Genomic DNA, 16427 nt, shown 5'->3' with positions numbered 1-16427 from the left:
AAAGATCCGTAATGTTGAAATCAATGTATATCTCGTTTCGGTGAATAGTTTCTGTTCTATGAACAGACAGAACCACGCAGGGTGTTAGAAAAATTTTTATTTTGTCATCCTTGTCATCGAAGCACCGGGAGTACTGTCAAACAATACTTGAAATAAATTGTTGTCATTAAGGGATAAATTAATAGATCGACATGGGAGACGGGAAGAAGGGCGAACGACAACCGTTGTTAAAAAATGAAAATGTCACTTATAGTTCACACGGCAGCGATTTCGTTGGTAAATAATATTCGATTTTGATCACGGAAGAATTAAGTTTGTTTAATCCGATTGCCTATGGTTACCTCTACTACATTTTACTTTAGATGAAGTGGAATCGACTGTTAGTACAGTATCTGCAATAGGTCCTGATGAAGTGCCACCTCCATACGAATCAAGTAGTCAATGTGGCAAGCCTATGGTCACTTGTAGGGTTTGTCAAGCTATGATAGATATTTCTGGTAAAAGAGATCAACATGTTGTTAAATGCTGTCAATGTAATGAAGCTACAGTATGTTATCAAAGTAATTTAATTCACTGGAATCCATTCTTATATCAGAAATAAAAGCCATAAATCACGTTTTTAGCCCATACGAAATGCACCTCCTGGAAAGAAATATGTCCGTTGCCCATGTAATTGTTTATTAATATGTAAGAGTTCTTCACAACGTATTGCTTGTCCAAGGCCAAACTGTAAACGTATTATTAATCTTGCTCCAAGCCCAATTACACCACCTGTTTTATCTATGCCTGGAATGTGTAGGGTATGCTGTGGTCACTGTCATGACACATTTTTGGTAAGGATTTACATAAGGAACATTTTATTTGATTGAAATATCCTAATAATTAATATATGTGTTATTACATTCTTTAGTTTAATACCTTAAATAATGCTTTGGCTCGATGTCCACATTGCCGAAAAATATCTTCTGTTGGTCCAGATTTTGCTAGAGGCCGAGGTATTGCATTCACTATCGTTGGATTAATAGCCTTAGTAATTGCAATAGCTGTGACTGTAAGTATTTTTATAACATCTGATATATTAAAAAAATTACATAATGAAGATTTACGATAATTTAGATATATTTTAAAACAGATTACAATTGATACCACTTTATTTTCAGGTTGGAACACATACATATGCAAAAACTAGTGGTGGAATTTATGTAGCTTATGTTGGTGAGTATGATAAAATTTATTCAAATTGAATTATTAATTGAATATATAAACTTCTTGCATATAAACATTTATTTACATTTACATATTATTCAAGTAATAAGTTGTCTTTTTTACTGGGTTTGTTTTTAAAATTCTATTTTCAGGTGCATTTCTCTTGGCACTTTTGTGCTTTGGACGCAGCATTTATTATTGTACAATGAAAATTAGTATGATAGAAGGTCCAATGTAATACCCTAAATGACAATCAGTTGCTAATATTTTAAAACCAATTCCTCTAACATCTATGTCGTATAATAATATATTTAGATCAAATGTTTATAGTAATAAAATGACATACAAGTCCTTCTAGGACAATTGGTACATTCTTACACGTGCATATGTAAGTTTATATTGCTAGTAATCAGCAATATTCTTACATATACATGTGCAAATGTACATGTTATGGATGAAGAGGATGTGTAACTGTAATGTATGACACTTTCTCACATAAGGTAATATATCAAAAAGTACTAGAAGTTGGGGTATCCATTTAAAAACAAAGGATTGTTCCTCTGCACTTTTATATTGTCAAGCACAGGACCAAGACAACAACCCCATTATATTGTTTTCATATTTGAATGAGAATATACTAATGAAAATATGCTTTCTACATCTACAGTAAATATACAAAATGCACATATATACATACATAGATATATATGCAAATAAAACATTCTTGCATGAATATTCCAATTGTAAGCAGCTATACATACAGCTATATATATTGCGTTTGCAATTACGAACTTGCATTGTCAGATAACAAAAGAATGAAAATATCTTTTTAAGAAAGAATTATAAATCGATATCGTTTGACAGACGTTTTTGGGTTTATGTATTATTTGACATGCAAGTAAAATTATATAAAATACATATGTTGAACTTTACTATTTTATTACCATTGCTGCAATTTAAATTATTGAATTATAATGATATCATTTTTTAGGAATGTAATTCTATTCACATATTGGGTAACAAATAGTTGCAAACATTTAAATTTGTCGCATTTTTCAGACATAACATATTAGATAAAAGAGATTGAAATTAGAAACTTTGATATTATAAATGTTTCAGTAACATTTTTATTACACAAGATATTATTTTAAAAAATATAAGTATATGAAATATGTAATATTACTAAATTGATTGATTCATTACTAAACAGCATTCATTTATTACTTCTGTTTTGTAATGGCATTCCAATCCAGAAAATTATTTATGTAATACTATATACATCATATAATATTTGCAATCTAAAACCATTGTTTAAAATTTAAACCTAATTATCTGACAATAAATAGTGATTGTTACAAATTGTAGTTATATTTGTTTTATTTTTTAGTGCAAACTCGACCTAAGCTTATACTTCATGTTCTAGTAACTTTACTCATACTTAGTTATGCATATATGTATATCTTACATACATATGTATGTAAACACCGCTTACCGCCAAAACTCAGTATGATCGTACCAATAAAAAAGTATTACTTATTACTTAAGTTTCAGAAATATTCATGATTTTTATATTTGTCACAAATAAAAAGTGCTTTTTTGCTATTTTTTAGAGATGGTGAATGTGAGGAATGGGCAATTGTTGAGTTACAAGGTGATTTAAAGTTTAATTCCGTGAATATTACGAATGTATATATCGGAGATTTACACTTTACAAAATCTGGTACACCTATACTTATAATCGGCATTCATGTATTACAAGGAAAGGAAATGGCGCTTCAAAAACCATTTGCAGTTTTAGTTAAAAAGAAGAATGAAGAAACTAATACAGCTAATACTTCCGAAGTAAAAACGGCATACGTTATTAAAGCAATTGTAAAGAAGAAATTAATTTTTAAGTCTAGGCCAAAACCTATTGTAACAAATGTCCCAAAATGTCATTAAACATATGTATAAATATTGTACCTTATTGGTGTAATTTTATGGTATACTGTGCTATTGAAATAAACTATTGTAATATAAATATGAATGTATTGTTGCTGATAAATAAATTTACATAGGTTTAAAAAACAATTTGCTTTATTATTATTTTTTAGTCTTACGTAATTTTACTTAATGTTACTTAAAAATAAAAAGTGTTATCCTAAATTGATTTATAAACATTATGGGAACTAGTCCTTCATTTCTCCTTCTTCATCTTCCTCTTCCACGCCTCTTATATACATTACATTATTACATCTGATTAAGACTTCACCAAGGTTGCCAGTACAATTTCCTTCTATATGTTCCTCAGTATTAGCTAACTGTAAGTTCATATATCCATCGACAGAGACAAGATAACCTTTATATTCATGGCCCCATTTTAATTTTACCATAACTGGTTTTCCAGTTAAACCATTTAGAAATGGTTTTGGATTTATTGGCATCGTTGCAGCCATTGTGTAGTATTTTTCCTTAATTTCTGCAAAACATATTACACAGTGCATATGTTGTTATAAATATTTAAAACAACAATTTCAATAAATATAAATAGATATAACACCTAAAATATATATACAAATATAACACATAACAATGAATAGCAAAAATTAAATTAAATGAGATACTGTTTGACAATTATATTAAATGTTGAGGTTAACTTTATATATATAAATATTGGGAATATATTAAAAACTTATGTATTGTATAATTGTGTAATTATTGTTATTTTTTATGAAAATTTTGTACTTACATATTTAAAAAATGATAAAATAGAAAACTCTCCGAATTTTTTAGAAGTCCTATAAAAACAAGACGCTCGAATTTGAAGCAGCGTGCAATTGTGTTGTTAGAATCAGAAATGGCGCACGCTCTTAAAACACATAACCTAAACTTATCAAAACTTCTGTAGTAATTTGTGATTTCTATCAAAATACACGATAATTATCTGTATACATTTATATACATTTAACACGATTTATTAAAATGATCTATTAATAAAATTAAAAATAAATAGAGTTATAAGGATATCTAATTTTAATTTGTTTTCAATAAAGAATTTGTGTTTTTCATTAAAAGTAATTGCACTTTAAAAATGAACATTTTACCAAAGAAAAGGTATAATTAAAATTAATTCGTATATAATGAATATTTTCTTTAGGTACATTAAAATAATTATAAAAATTATTCCTTTTAGGTGGCATGTACGTACTAAGGAAAACATTGCTCGTGTACGACGTGATGAAGCAAAAGCTGCAGAAGAAGAAAGACTTAAACAAGAACGAATTCAAAAAGCAGTACGTTTAAATAAGAATAAAACAGAAACTAATTGTTCATTGCTTATATAATCAATGGAGTTTGAAATACTTTTCTAGGAAACTGAAGCTAGAATTAATCTTTTGAGAGAGAAAGCCAGATCAAAATACGATGGACGAACAGAAGCATTGAAAAGTGATACAGATGCCTCATCTTCAAAATGGGATCATGTTAATTTTTTTGCTGAACTTGAACAAGGAAAACTTGATTATAATAAACCTAATGTAGAACATGAAAAGGAAAAAAAGGAAGAAAAAGAAAAGTATGAGAAACAGATTGGCTATCTTACATATCTTGGACAAGATACTAATGAAGCAACAGGTAGGAAAAATTGGTATGAAGAGTTACCTGAGAGATTGAGAGACACAGGAAAGGATGTAGAAGTACAAGTTGAAAAGAAGACATTACATGATCCCATTCATGATATAAAGAAATATTTAAATATAATGGGATCTGGCTCTATAGAAAAATGTAAAAAAATTGGAACAGGAACTATTAAAAGGAAAAGAGATGATTCAGATGAAAGTGATGATTCAGATCACGAAAAATTTTTGAAAAAACACAGACACAAAAAATCTAAAAAACATAAAAAGCATAAAAATAAAGAAAGACAAAATGTAGAAAAACCAAGTATAGATGTAGAAAAGTTGAGAGCAGAAAGATTGTTAAGAGAACAAACTGAGAAATTAAGGACAGAAGCTTTATTGGCTAAATTGAGAGGAGATCCAGTTCCAACAGTAGCACCAAAGACTCCTCCCAAACCCAATATCAAACAAAAATATAATTCACAGTTCTTCCCTGAAATTGCTAGACAAAATGCTGAAAGAACTCCTAGTGTACATCCAATGAGAGAACAGTAAAATGTAAGTTGCTTTTTATTTTATAATTATGCATATTTCTTTTATTGTGCTAATATTCGTTATTACTACAATTATGTAAACATCCATATACATATATAGATATTTGTATAAAATTTCATAACATCTATGCTTAGTATCTAATACGTTAAGTCATTTGTAAAATATAAAATATAACACAATATGAAATATATATATCTCTTAAATAGTACTATTTTATAAAGCGCAATAAAATACAAATAAAAAAGAAAAAAGTGAATTTTAAATTATTGCCAAATGAAATATCAGATATCCCTCGTTTTACTAGATTGTGCTAAATTTCGCGGTATGACGTGATGCAAGATGGTGGAATATCGCGGATCTCATGGATAATGTATTAAAATTTGACGTTTATGTCATTTTTTCAGTATTCTTGTTCATCACTTGACTTAAATAATTTACTCGTAAGTAATATTTTCTCCTTGTATATATATTAAATATTTCCGCTCAAAATTTTGAAGCCCCATTTTGAAATCTCGAACCAGACGCATAGAACGCGCGAGTTACTTTCGCGTAACATGATTTTCGAATTTGAACAGTTATGAATATACTTAATTACGGAGAAATGATAATTTGTGAAAGCTTTTATTTTACGTCGTTAAAATATAACAGCTTAACTTCAATTATTGTTAGAAAAATTACATTTTTAAGTCATGTTACGAATCGACCTTAAGATAACCTCTTCACTAATTTATACAAATATCGGCATTTCAAAATGTAATTATAAATAATTCATTTATTTTGTATACTTTGAATATAATGATGCGTACGTTCAGTGTAGTTTATAAAATTTTATATTAAACAGGTAATGTATAATTCAAATAAATAAATATTGAATATTGTGTTATTGAATAGACTGTGCTATATATATATATATACTCTTAAAATTTCCGTGCGAGAATATTAGTATATTATTGGTTATATATTCTAGTTTCTATGTCTAACAATGTCAAATTTTGCTTTGTTAGTTATGTTTAAAATCCTTGTATAATAGGTGGAAATAAATATTTACTATACTTGTATTACAGACAAGATGTTACTATTAATTTAAACGTCAAGAATTTTATAACGATATGATTTAATTAAATATCATCACCATGAATGAGGAAAGAAGTGTTGAAGATTCTTCATATTTAAGTTATGAAATAAATGGCACTAGATATATTTTACAAACTGTATCAGATCCAGCTATAGATATATCAAAAGCTGTATCAACCACTCAAGAACAAAATACAATTAATCTTATAAATGAACCACAAGTAGAAAAAGATGATGAATCAATTTCTTTAATTTGCTTGGATGGTCAGGTTTATGCGTTTCAAAATGGAGAATTACAAGAATTAGATTTTAGTCAAGTAGTAGACGAAAATGAATCACAAGAAAAAACAGTGTTGCTACCTAAAGAAGATGATAGTTGTGAACCACAGTACATTACCAACGAAGGATTAGTAATTGGAAATATTGATGAACATTCTCAAGAACAGTATGAAATTATTACTGGTCAAAATGAAAAAAATTTTATAATGGAGAAGCATAATGTAAATGCTAATGATTTTGTAGAAGTTGTAACAGCATTTAAATGTAAGATATGTACTTATACCACTCAAGACAAGACACAATTATTACAGCATTTTCAGAAAACGCATGTAAATCCTAAAGTGGATATAGAGGTGAGCTACAATATTAATTATTTCTCTCCGAATACTTACATTGATATTGCATCTTTCAGATAAAAGAAGAATCTAAGATTACAGATGAAGTAAAATTGTTATATATGTGTGGAGAATGTTCTAATTGCTTTCCTTCTATTGAAGATTGTAAAGAACACATGATAAATGTAATTATTTAAAATTTATCTGATATGTTATAAAAGAAAGTAAATATAAAGATATCATGTTAATGCTTTTTATTTTAGGATCATCAATTAACAGACACAGGAGCCAATAGAGGTGGTAAAGAAAATATAACAGACGATTCAAAAGATTCTGGGTTATTAGAGTGTATAGGACAGAGTGTTGAAAGTAATGATATAAAACGTCAAGTTAAAATTCAAAAACCTCTAAATTCTGAATATATGCTCAACAAAAAAATGATTGAATTAATGGAAAGAAACATAAAGTATATATATTATTCTTATGTTATATCAATTGTGTATATCAATCTTTCAAATCTATTATCAATTTTACTTACTCATTAAATTGTATATTTTGCTAGGTGTTCATATAGAGGATGTCCCTACAAATTTTGTACAGAGGAAACAATGCAGCAACATGCACTTTGTCATACGGAATCACAGAATGGAACAGCATTTAAATGTAGCGTTTGCCGCGATATGAAATTTACCAAATGGAGACAGTGTAGCTTACATTTATGGAAAAAGCATCAAATTGGTAAGTATCTAGTATCTATATCTGAACAATAAAATATTAAAATGTGTTTTTTACTACGTATGTTTTCTTAGACATAGGATTATTTACTTGTAAAATATGTAAAGCATATAAAAGTGCAACAATGGTCAAACTTTTAACTCATATGCGTGTGCATAGTGAGACACGCGAGTATGAATGTTCAGAATGTGGTAAATGTTTTAAACAGGCCAGTCAATTGCGTAATCATAGAGTTATGCATTTGGATCGCAAAACATTGGAAGTAACGCGGTGGTATACTTCAAAAAAATGTGATATGTGTGGAAAAACTTATGCTAATTCCAAATGTTTGAAGAGTCATATTCAAGCAGTGCACTCAAAATTGCGACCATATGTTTGTAATGTTTGTGGCCATTCTAGCGCTAGAAAAGCAATGTTGCAAATGCATTTACGACAACATACTGGTGACAAACCCTTTAGTTGTGAACTTTGCGAATATAAAACAGGTGATCACAATACATTACGACGTCATATTATGCAACACACAGGTATGCATGATAATAAAGATGTGAAATGATGAAAAAGATGTAAAAAAATTACAAGTATAAATAATATTTTCAGGTTTTAGACCTTATAAATGCCCTCATTGTTCTTATACAGCAATACAAAGTAGTAGTTATAAAAATCATTTGAAATCTAGACATCCTTTACTGTCTGGTTTATTTACATGTGACCTATGTCCTTTCAAAACTGTTAAAAATCAAAGTTATATACAACATGTAAGAGACCATGAAAAGGGATTAATCAAAGCGAATATGCAAAAAAAAGGTATGTTTGAATTTTTTATTTAAAAGAATGAATATATAAAAAAAATAAAATTATATACTTTTTCAGATAGTGAAAATGTCGAAGTTTTTCCTGGTAATATCGCGGCGGCACAATTGATTTATAGTTGCTTAGGTGCCTTTTCAAAAGTGGGCGATACTTTAGAAGCAAATTTAATGTCTTCCTCAACGTCTGCAGACGGTACATCACAAACGATTACGATACAGATACCATCGAAACATCTTGAAGGTTCACTGCCAACAAGAGAATGTAGAACTAAAAGTAACTCAGCAATTGAACAAGAAGATGAAGAAACAATGCATTGTTTTTTAAAAATTCCAAGGGAAGAGGAAGAAAGTATAGACACAGGTGGTATAACTATACCTGCAGAACCTGAGGAATCAGGCGCAACAACTATTAACGTTGATACATGAAATACGGAATATTAAGTTGCTAATTAAAATATTTCTGTATATTTGAAAACACCTAGAAATTTATACTTCAAAGTAAATGAAGAAATGCTAGTCACGCGTTACTTAGAAGGTATGAATCAATTTGTTTTCTTTTGACAAAAAATTAGAATTATTATATTAATTTTTTAAAATTCTAAATCTGATACTATGTTTGGAATTGTACATTATATCAGCAAACACAAACTTAACAATTTAAGTGTTCTCGTTTGAAAACAATTTTTATTTTGTACATTATTTTAAAGAAATGAAAACATATGTACATTCAATCAGTTAATTGCATTCACGGTTTCTATGTTCATATTTGTTCAAAAAAATTATTATTTTCTCCTGAAACAAGATTTTACAGTTAAAAGAATGTAATTTTGAGATATTTTATTTTAAATTTTATTAAGAATGTAATTTACTATATATTTAAACACATTTTTAAGATTTTGAATGTATTTATTGATAATTAATAAGAAATTAGTAGAAGTGTACATAAAAATTGTAAAATAATAATCTGGGAACCGTTGTAAAATGTAAATTACAATGTCTCGTATGGTTTACAAGACGAGTAAAATAATATTTTGCATGATGGACTAAAGAGAAACGCTCTGATATTTTTGACTTAATTATTCATCAGGTAAAAATAATACTTATTGCTATGGAAGATTGAATTTAAAATCTTTTTAAAAGATTTCGCATATTAATTATTGGATTTCACAAATATGTCCCCACAAATTGGAATTACGGTATCAATTTGCTTAAGTGCGAGATTTGTGAAAATGGTAACTGGTGGACATATGTATACATATTATTTTTAAAAGATCCAATAGGAAAGTTTTAAAATATATTTAACTATATATATAAAATAAAAAATATATATAAATTATAGCATATAATACAGTTGCCTTTTTATATGTATTTTGTAAAAAAAAGATGAAGTCAAATAAAAAATACTGTTTTTAAGGACATCCTAAGCAAATTGATACAGGTTATTATTTACAGCTAATTATTCATAAAACATGAGAAGCTCCTTTTTTTAAGCAACTGATGTGGATCTTCCCGGAAATTACACCTCGTATCACAACTAACAGTCTCTGGGCAGTTCGCCATAATAAGCTGTTAAAGCTATTAGCTTTCTGTCAAGAAAGTTTTGTTCCACTTCTACACCACCACCTACTGAGGCTAACATGGCAAGCTGTAAATTTGTATATATATAAATAAAAGCAATTGATGTATAGTACATTATAAAGTAAAGTAACATAGAATATCGAAATTTTTCGAATCTTCTTGAATTATAAAAATTTACCTGCATTGTATCTACATTTCTAGGTAGAAAGTAGGCCACATGATCTGTGATTTTTCTTGCTATATTAAATAAATTTACACCACCAATGGGATGCATAATATTATTGAGATCAAATGTTTCATTCTTGGTATATTCAGGTCCTCCCCATGGAGGACTTAGAAACACAACATCTGCACTTAACTTTGATGCGAGTTTAATAAAATCTCCAACAATGAATTCTATTCTGTCTTCAACACCATAAACTCGAGCATTATTTCGAGCAATTTCGATTTTAGCTGGATCTATATCTATTGCGAAAACTGTAAAAATAAAGATATTGAGTTTCTATGCTAATTACCCACACGCAACGAACGCACCTCTTTCACATGTAAAAGCAAATTGAATAGCGTTCCCTCCTGCTCCACAGAATGCATCGATTATGGTATCGCATTTGCATCTTTGAGCTATGTGCTCGGCAATTTTTTCTGGTGTTACAGAGTACCAGCTCTCTATAAAGGAAAGAATAGAAAAAAGTATTTTATTATAAAAATTTAAAAGTTTGTAAGCACGTTATCGAATGATTTATAAAATATTTCACTGTTAGTCTTTTAAAGATAATAAATCTTCATTATTATACATATAAATAATATCATAGAACATACCACGATCCAATTTAATGCCTTGATCAAATTTGCTAAATAGGCGGTATCTTTTGAACCAATATTTCATTAAAGTTTTATCATTGTCTATTTCTACTGGCAGGCTTACATTTCTTTTGGGTGGCTTCCTTCGTTTTTTCTTTTGCGTCTTCTTTACGCTATCTTCATCTGATAATTTCATACTTTGTATTTCGTTGTTACTATAGTTTTCATCTATATCCATATTGACATTTAATACATCAAAGTTCTCTTGTTCGAAAACTTGATTTTCTGGTACACATTTTGTGGAATCGCTTGTTTCATCCTGATCAAAGTATATATTATCATCTTTGATACTTTGGAAAACATTGCCCTGTTTATCAAATACGTTTAAGGTATCATGAACATCATCAAATTGTTTTTTATCTGCTCCTGAATCTATTGAACTTGTGCTTGGTTTACTAAATACAAATCGTTTTGTTTGTAACTTTGACTTAAGGCTATGATCACATTCATCATCAGAACTTGACGTCAATTGTGCTGTGTAGGAACCTTTTTCAGAGGGTTGTAATTCTGTTTTTGCCGGTGGCAAAACAGGACAGTATGATAAATAATGCTTCACCTGTAAAACAAAACACTAAAGATAAAATACTTATATATCTACGTTTTTATTTTAAAAAAAATTATTTACTTTGTCTATAGTGTTAGTAATTTCCACTCCGTTATCATCAAAGTATATATGTTTATTTACTGGCTTGGGTTTATATTTCATTTTTAATTGTCTATTTTGTAACCTAATATTTTTTTTTCTATATACTACTTCTCCTTGGAAATTAGATTGTTCGTAATTTTCGTTGAAAGTATATCCCATCAATGAAAATGCTTTTTTTACTGATTCCAGGCCTTCTTCCGTGTCATCATAATCAGCCTCATGACTAAAATAAAAGATATATAGATAAATACTACTTATTTTAACAGATTATAAACATATATAATGATACTGCACCTCCGTTTTAATGTTATAGGTTTATCTTCATTGGGCTCATCTCCATCTCCTTCATTAGAATATTTACGTTGAATACTATTGTTGCCACTAGTATTATTGGAAATAATTGCACCATTTTCATTTTCTGTAGTTGAAGTTTGATCATATTCAACTTCTTGTGAACATTCCATTTCATTAATTTTTTCATTTTTATGTGCATCAATTTCATTATCTTTTGCTTCTACCGTTAAATTTTGAATGAGCATTCCTACTGATTCCATAATTAATCGTTTCTTTTTTGTCTTATCTTTCTTAGAATAAGAAAAATTTTTATTAGGTGCACTTTTACTTTCAGAAATATTTATTTCATTAGATGTATCTATTTCCCTTTGTGTAAAATCTTGGTCTATACTTTCATCACTTCCTTCCTCTTTCATATCTATATCATTATGTTCCTGGCTATAACTTTGATTGCTAATTTCAGATTGCTCCCTTTTATATTTTTCTGTAAATAGTTTATAATGATTTTGGTACTCTATTTGGAAATTTTCTTTCCATAAATGTTGCCAATACTTATCAGTATCTTCTGGTGTATATTCCTGATCATTATCTTGATCAGAACTTGTGTTTGTTATATTGCTTTCAATGGAACTAGTTACAGAACTGATGAGACTAGATGAATTTGTAGAAATAGAGTCACAACTAGAACTAGTAAGGGTCATCTTTGTGACGTTTGTCATAGAATCTGATGTTGCATTTGTTTTTGCTATTGACTCGTTAATAGAATCACATCTTGTTAAAAGTCTTTCATCTTCCGCATTAGATTGCTGGTTGTAACTTTCTTCCATACTAAAAGGACTTAATGGATTCCAACCATCTCCAGTTTCCAGTGATGCTTCAAAATTTGTCAATTTCTTTCTATTATCTTCCGCATCTTTGTCACTTATCTCTTGCTTGCTTATGTCATCAAATGAAAAATTAATACTACACGTGTCTTTTGCTTTTATTTCATTATTACCAGCATTACTACTTTTGCTAAATATTCCCTCAAAATTTGAGCGATCAAGCTCACAATTTCTGTGCGCTTGACTAGGAAAACATGTATTTTGCTCTGAAAATTTTTCAATAGTATCTTTCACTTCTAACTTTTCATTACTTATTAAATGAGCATTTTGTTGCAAATATTCTGGATTTATATAATCCGCATATTTCCTAATCCAAGTTGTCCAAATTATACGTTCACCATTTTTAGACCAATATTTCTCCCATGCCATATCTATTATACTCTTAGTTTTAGAATAGTATGGATAGTCACACGAGCTATGGTCACAGTTGTACTTAAGTTGGACATCTTCCTTATAAGTTTGTGTATCATTCAAAGAAACATTTTTAAATATATTATGTATCTCAAAATCTTTGTCTTCTAAAATACATGATGGATTTTCTATATGAAGTTCCTTTTCATTACAAATGGATGGATCATAACTTAAAATTTCAATGTTATCTGCAAGATGATCTGATGAGTGAATGTTTGTTATTTTACGTTCAAATTCTACATCTTTATCTTCTTGGTGCTGTGCAATTACATTCACTTTGTCAAATTCATCTTCCAGTTCAGTCTCTGTATTTTGAAAAGTTTTCCCATAAGATGCCAATAGATTTTGTATGCTTTTAGCCTCATGTTGATCATGATATTCTGATAGGTCTGCGCCTGAATCTGACTGGTGCAGGCCCAATTTTTGCGTGAGGGAATGTGCAGTAGGACGATGAGCCGAATCACGAACAGAGTCATGTTCATCTGTGGAATAATTGTTGTCTGTGTGTGATGCACTGCAGTAACAGCTCACTGGTTCTTCCTAATTTTAAGGAAGAAAAAATATGTTTTTGTTCAAATGCTATATCGAAATCTAATACAAATACCAATGTTACCAAATTAACTGAAAATAACTAATAGAAAACAAAAAAACATTCTTACATCATGTTTCTCTATGGATTGTGTTTCTATAATAGACCTTTTATGGAGGTCTAACATTTCTCCAACACAATCGCTCTCAATATCTTCATCTTTACTAGCATCTTCTAGAGCAAGGGCAGTATAAACTTCTGGGTGTCTAAAAGTAAACAAAAATTCACCTCACGTAAGTTCAAAGCAACATATATGTTATTATATTATTCTTCAATTATATTTATCTTATAAAAAATGGTAAAAATCAATTTACATAGTTTTTATTATATAAATTAGATGTTCAATATGATACAATATTTCAGTGCTTCATAAGTAGAAAGTAATTCCCACGTGGTATACGAATTGTTTATTTTCGATATTTCGCAGAATCAAACAGAAAAACAAAAAAATACTTTCGATGACTGTTAACTTCTATACAACTCTATTTTTTAAGAAAACAACATTATCTCGTTTCTATTATGTATAGTTGAACAAAGGAAAATTATTAAGTTTTCAAAAAATACATTGTGACCTAGCTCATTCAAGTGGGTGTCAAGGTTAGGTCATGTGTCACACCACTGATCGATAAAATGGTACTATTTTTAATTTTTGAAGAATTGAATAAATGCGGTATGGGGTACAGGATATGAAAATGAAACTGTGACGTTCGATAGTATAAACGAGTCATACTGTTGCAGCTGCATTTACCGAATAAATACTCTGCTGCAAAGACAATAAATGTAATGATCAGGGTCAGTAGACTCAGCTTGTTTTGCGATGTACACTTCGGCTAAAGGTTCCCAAAAGCGGTCACTCATGCCGATAGAAGTGTTTAATTGACTATTTGCTCGTGAATCGTCACAACACCCACATGTCTCACGCTCAAATTTTTACAACTTCCTCGAGTAAAAACAATCCGCCATTTCTTAGACAGCACACCATCGTGAAGTTGCTCCTGATTACCATCATGTTCTAATAATCAATCGATAACTGCTATTTTTGGTTAAGTTACATTTGATTTTGAAAAACATGTGTACATTAAGTATGATGGTATATTACAATTTAAAGATACATCATAATTATACACACTACTTTGTATTATTTTAAAAAAATGTTAAATATATTTTCTAAATAATTTTTATTCCACTCGAACAAAGTATGTAAATTATATTATATGTAGAAATTTATGAAGAACAAGCATTTTTTAAAAATTGTCTTTAGGCTATGTTAGATACATTAAAAATAACGTCACAGATGAGATGGATAGATCTTATGCCTTTTTTTTCTTATGGGATTTCGGAAGTAACTTGACTTCCTTACCATTTTCGTGTCACATGCGACATTATCGATTCAGTATTGAAATAAATTACAGCGCCAGAGAAACGGAAGAATGTGGAACTAGACAATGTTGCAACCGACCTAGTGATCGACAAACGATAGGAGTACTCTTAATCACTGTTGACATCGTTGGTAATTGAAAAGAGGTACAGAATAGAAATGACATTCAATGCTTCTTCGTTTTCACGTTTTGGGGATCAGCTGACTCCTATACAATTTTCTTATCGCATGTAACGTTGTCGATTTGGTATAATAGTGGTTTGAATTGAAACTGAATCGTTTTATGAAATTACAAATAAGGTATAGAAAAAGACATTTTGCGCATAAAGTATAGAATTCTATACTTCTGTAATATGTATTTACTCAATTGTAGTCCTTGAATTGTATTTGAACTTTCGACCGTTCGCGGGGAGACGCGATCTCGAAGAAACGCGTCAACGGGAGTCGTAAATTCCCGTTACGATTTGACTAATCAACGCCACGAATTGTTCGATCCCTTATTTCGGTTCAGATAATAAGCCTGGTTGAATGAATATAACGCTGATATCAACAGGTTAATATATATTTTCAACTATCCAACAACTTCAATGTGATACAAGGTTACGTATGTGGAATGACAAACTACGAATGAGTATGACCTGAGACTCGTTTCATGTTGGCAACTGTGATGATGTATCTTCTATCGATTGATTGTCTTCGAATTGGCGATTTTGCTTGACTTCTGACTCCTGCTGTTCCTTGAACTGTGTTTTAACTCGAGTTGGTGTTAACTGACTAATGAGATTTGACTGTTACTTGAATGTTACTGTGGAACAGGTCTAGTGAGCAAGTATAGAGATAAGCTGACTGCTCTGTAGTTATGAAAACAAGTATAGAGATGAAGTGACTACTCTGTAGTTATGAGAACAAGTGAAGTTCGTTCTTTTGTGATTACGGAAGAAAGCTCGGAGTGGGTGTCTTTGTTGTATGAAGAAAGCGGATTCGTTGCTCACACTTTTCGTTAGGAAAGTGAGGGTAGAAGCCGTTTATTAACAATTTTTAATTTGTACCCAATTTTTTAACGAAAATATTTTTGTAAATTAAAGGAGATATTGTATTGTTTGAAATTAATTTTATGATTTATCCTGTTTTCGCATACAATTTACTTGAAACTTAGTACTAGAATCAACTACATATTAATGTATTAAATATTAT

The 16427-nt window shown here is 29.5% G+C and overlaps 6 protein-coding genes across 14 annotated transcripts; 4 read left to right on the top strand and 2 right to left on the bottom strand.

Annotated features, from left to right (window-relative positions):
* The first annotated feature begins 24 nt into the window (after window positions 1-24).
* On the top strand, window positions 25-2954 carry LOC122571788 (type 1 phosphatidylinositol 4,5-bisphosphate 4-phosphatase). 2 transcript variants are annotated; one of them, XM_043735936.1, is made up of 6 exons: window positions 25-276; window positions 363-547; window positions 624-833; window positions 911-1051; window positions 1161-1215; window positions 1359-2124. In XM_043735936.1, exons 1-6 carry the CDS (start codon window positions 192-194, stop codon window positions 1442-1444), a joined length of 762 nt encoding a protein of 253 aa, XP_043591871.1. In that variant the 5' UTR covers window positions 25-191; the 3' UTR covers window positions 1445-2124. The 2 variants fall into 2 exon arrangements, with proteins under 2 accessions (XP_043591871.1, XP_043591872.1); XM_043735937.1 differs by lacking the exon at window positions 1359-2124 and adding an exon at window positions 2817-2954 and having other exon boundaries at window positions 135-276.
* Window positions 2265-3276, top strand: LOC122571790 (chromosome transmission fidelity protein 8 homolog). The gene is made up of 2 exons (XM_043735940.1): window positions 2265-2732; window positions 2817-3276. The coding sequence occupies exons 1-2, from the start codon at window positions 2659-2661 to the stop codon at window positions 3145-3147; spliced, it is 405 nt and encodes a 134-aa protein (XP_043591875.1). The 5' UTR covers window positions 2265-2658; the 3' UTR covers window positions 3148-3276.
* Window positions 3265-4227, bottom strand: LOC122571791 (small nuclear ribonucleoprotein F). Its single transcript, XM_043735941.1, has 2 exons — window positions 3935-4227; window positions 3265-3664 (listed from the first exon to the last, which is right to left on the bottom strand). The coding sequence occupies exon 2, from the start codon at window positions 3639-3641 to the stop codon at window positions 3375-3377; it is 267 nt and encodes an 88-aa protein (XP_043591876.1). The 5' UTR covers window positions 3642-3664; window positions 3935-4227; the 3' UTR covers window positions 3265-3374.
* A 16-nt stretch (window positions 4228-4243) lies between these two features.
* Window positions 4244-5601, top strand: LOC122571779 (leukocyte receptor cluster member 1 homolog). Its single transcript, XM_043735915.1, has 3 exons — window positions 4244-4299; window positions 4379-4478; window positions 4557-5601. Exons 1-3 carry the CDS (start codon window positions 4277-4279, stop codon window positions 5355-5357), a joined length of 924 nt encoding a protein of 307 aa, XP_043591850.1. The 5' UTR covers window positions 4244-4276; the 3' UTR covers window positions 5358-5601.
* On the top strand, window positions 5223-10315 carry LOC122571775 (zinc finger protein 708-like). 6 transcript variants are annotated; one of them, XM_043735909.1, is made up of 9 exons: window positions 5223-5360; window positions 6422-7063; window positions 7123-7230; window positions 7309-7511; window positions 7608-7783; window positions 7855-8307; window positions 8381-8587; window positions 8654-9127; window positions 10045-10180. In XM_043735909.1, the coding sequence occupies exons 2-8, from the start codon at window positions 6491-6493 to the stop codon at window positions 9016-9018; spliced, it is 2085 nt and encodes a 694-aa protein (XP_043591844.1). In that variant the 5' UTR covers window positions 5223-5360; window positions 6422-6490; the 3' UTR covers window positions 9019-9127; window positions 10045-10180. The 6 variants fall into 6 exon arrangements, with proteins under 6 accessions (XP_043591844.1, XP_043591842.1, XP_043591841.1 ...); XM_043735907.1 differs by lacking the exon at window positions 5223-5360 and adding an exon at window positions 5668-5797 and having other exon boundaries at window positions 10084-10315; XM_043735906.1 differs by lacking the exon at window positions 5223-5360 and adding an exon at window positions 5668-5797.
* LOC122571774 (trimethylguanosine synthase) lies at window positions 9478-14855 on the bottom strand. 3 transcript variants are annotated; one of them, XM_043735905.1, is made up of 8 exons: window positions 14767-14855; window positions 13926-14061; window positions 11972-13806; window positions 11657-11900; window positions 10990-11602; window positions 10705-10836; window positions 10349-10647; window positions 9478-10237 (listed from the first exon to the last, which is right to left on the bottom strand). In XM_043735905.1, exons 2-8 carry the CDS (start codon window positions 13980-13982, stop codon window positions 10127-10129), a joined length of 3291 nt encoding a protein of 1096 aa, XP_043591840.1. In that variant the 5' UTR covers window positions 13983-14061; window positions 14767-14855; the 3' UTR covers window positions 9478-10126. The 3 variants fall into 3 exon arrangements, with proteins under 3 accessions (XP_043591840.1, XP_043591838.1, XP_043591839.1); XM_043735903.1 differs by having other exon boundaries at window positions 14604-14848; XM_043735904.1 differs by having other exon boundaries at window positions 10990-11587; window positions 14604-14848.
* Between the last annotated feature and the right edge of the window lie 1572 nt (window positions 14856-16427).

Source organism: Bombus pyrosoma, linkage group LG10 (assembly GCF_014825855.1).
Source record: "Bombus pyrosoma isolate SC7728 linkage group LG10, ASM1482585v1, whole genome shotgun sequence".
Lineage (NCBI taxonomy): Eukaryota > Metazoa > Arthropoda > Insecta > Hymenoptera > Apidae > Bombus > Bombus pyrosoma.
This window is presented reverse-complemented; position numbering and strand designations above follow the sequence as displayed.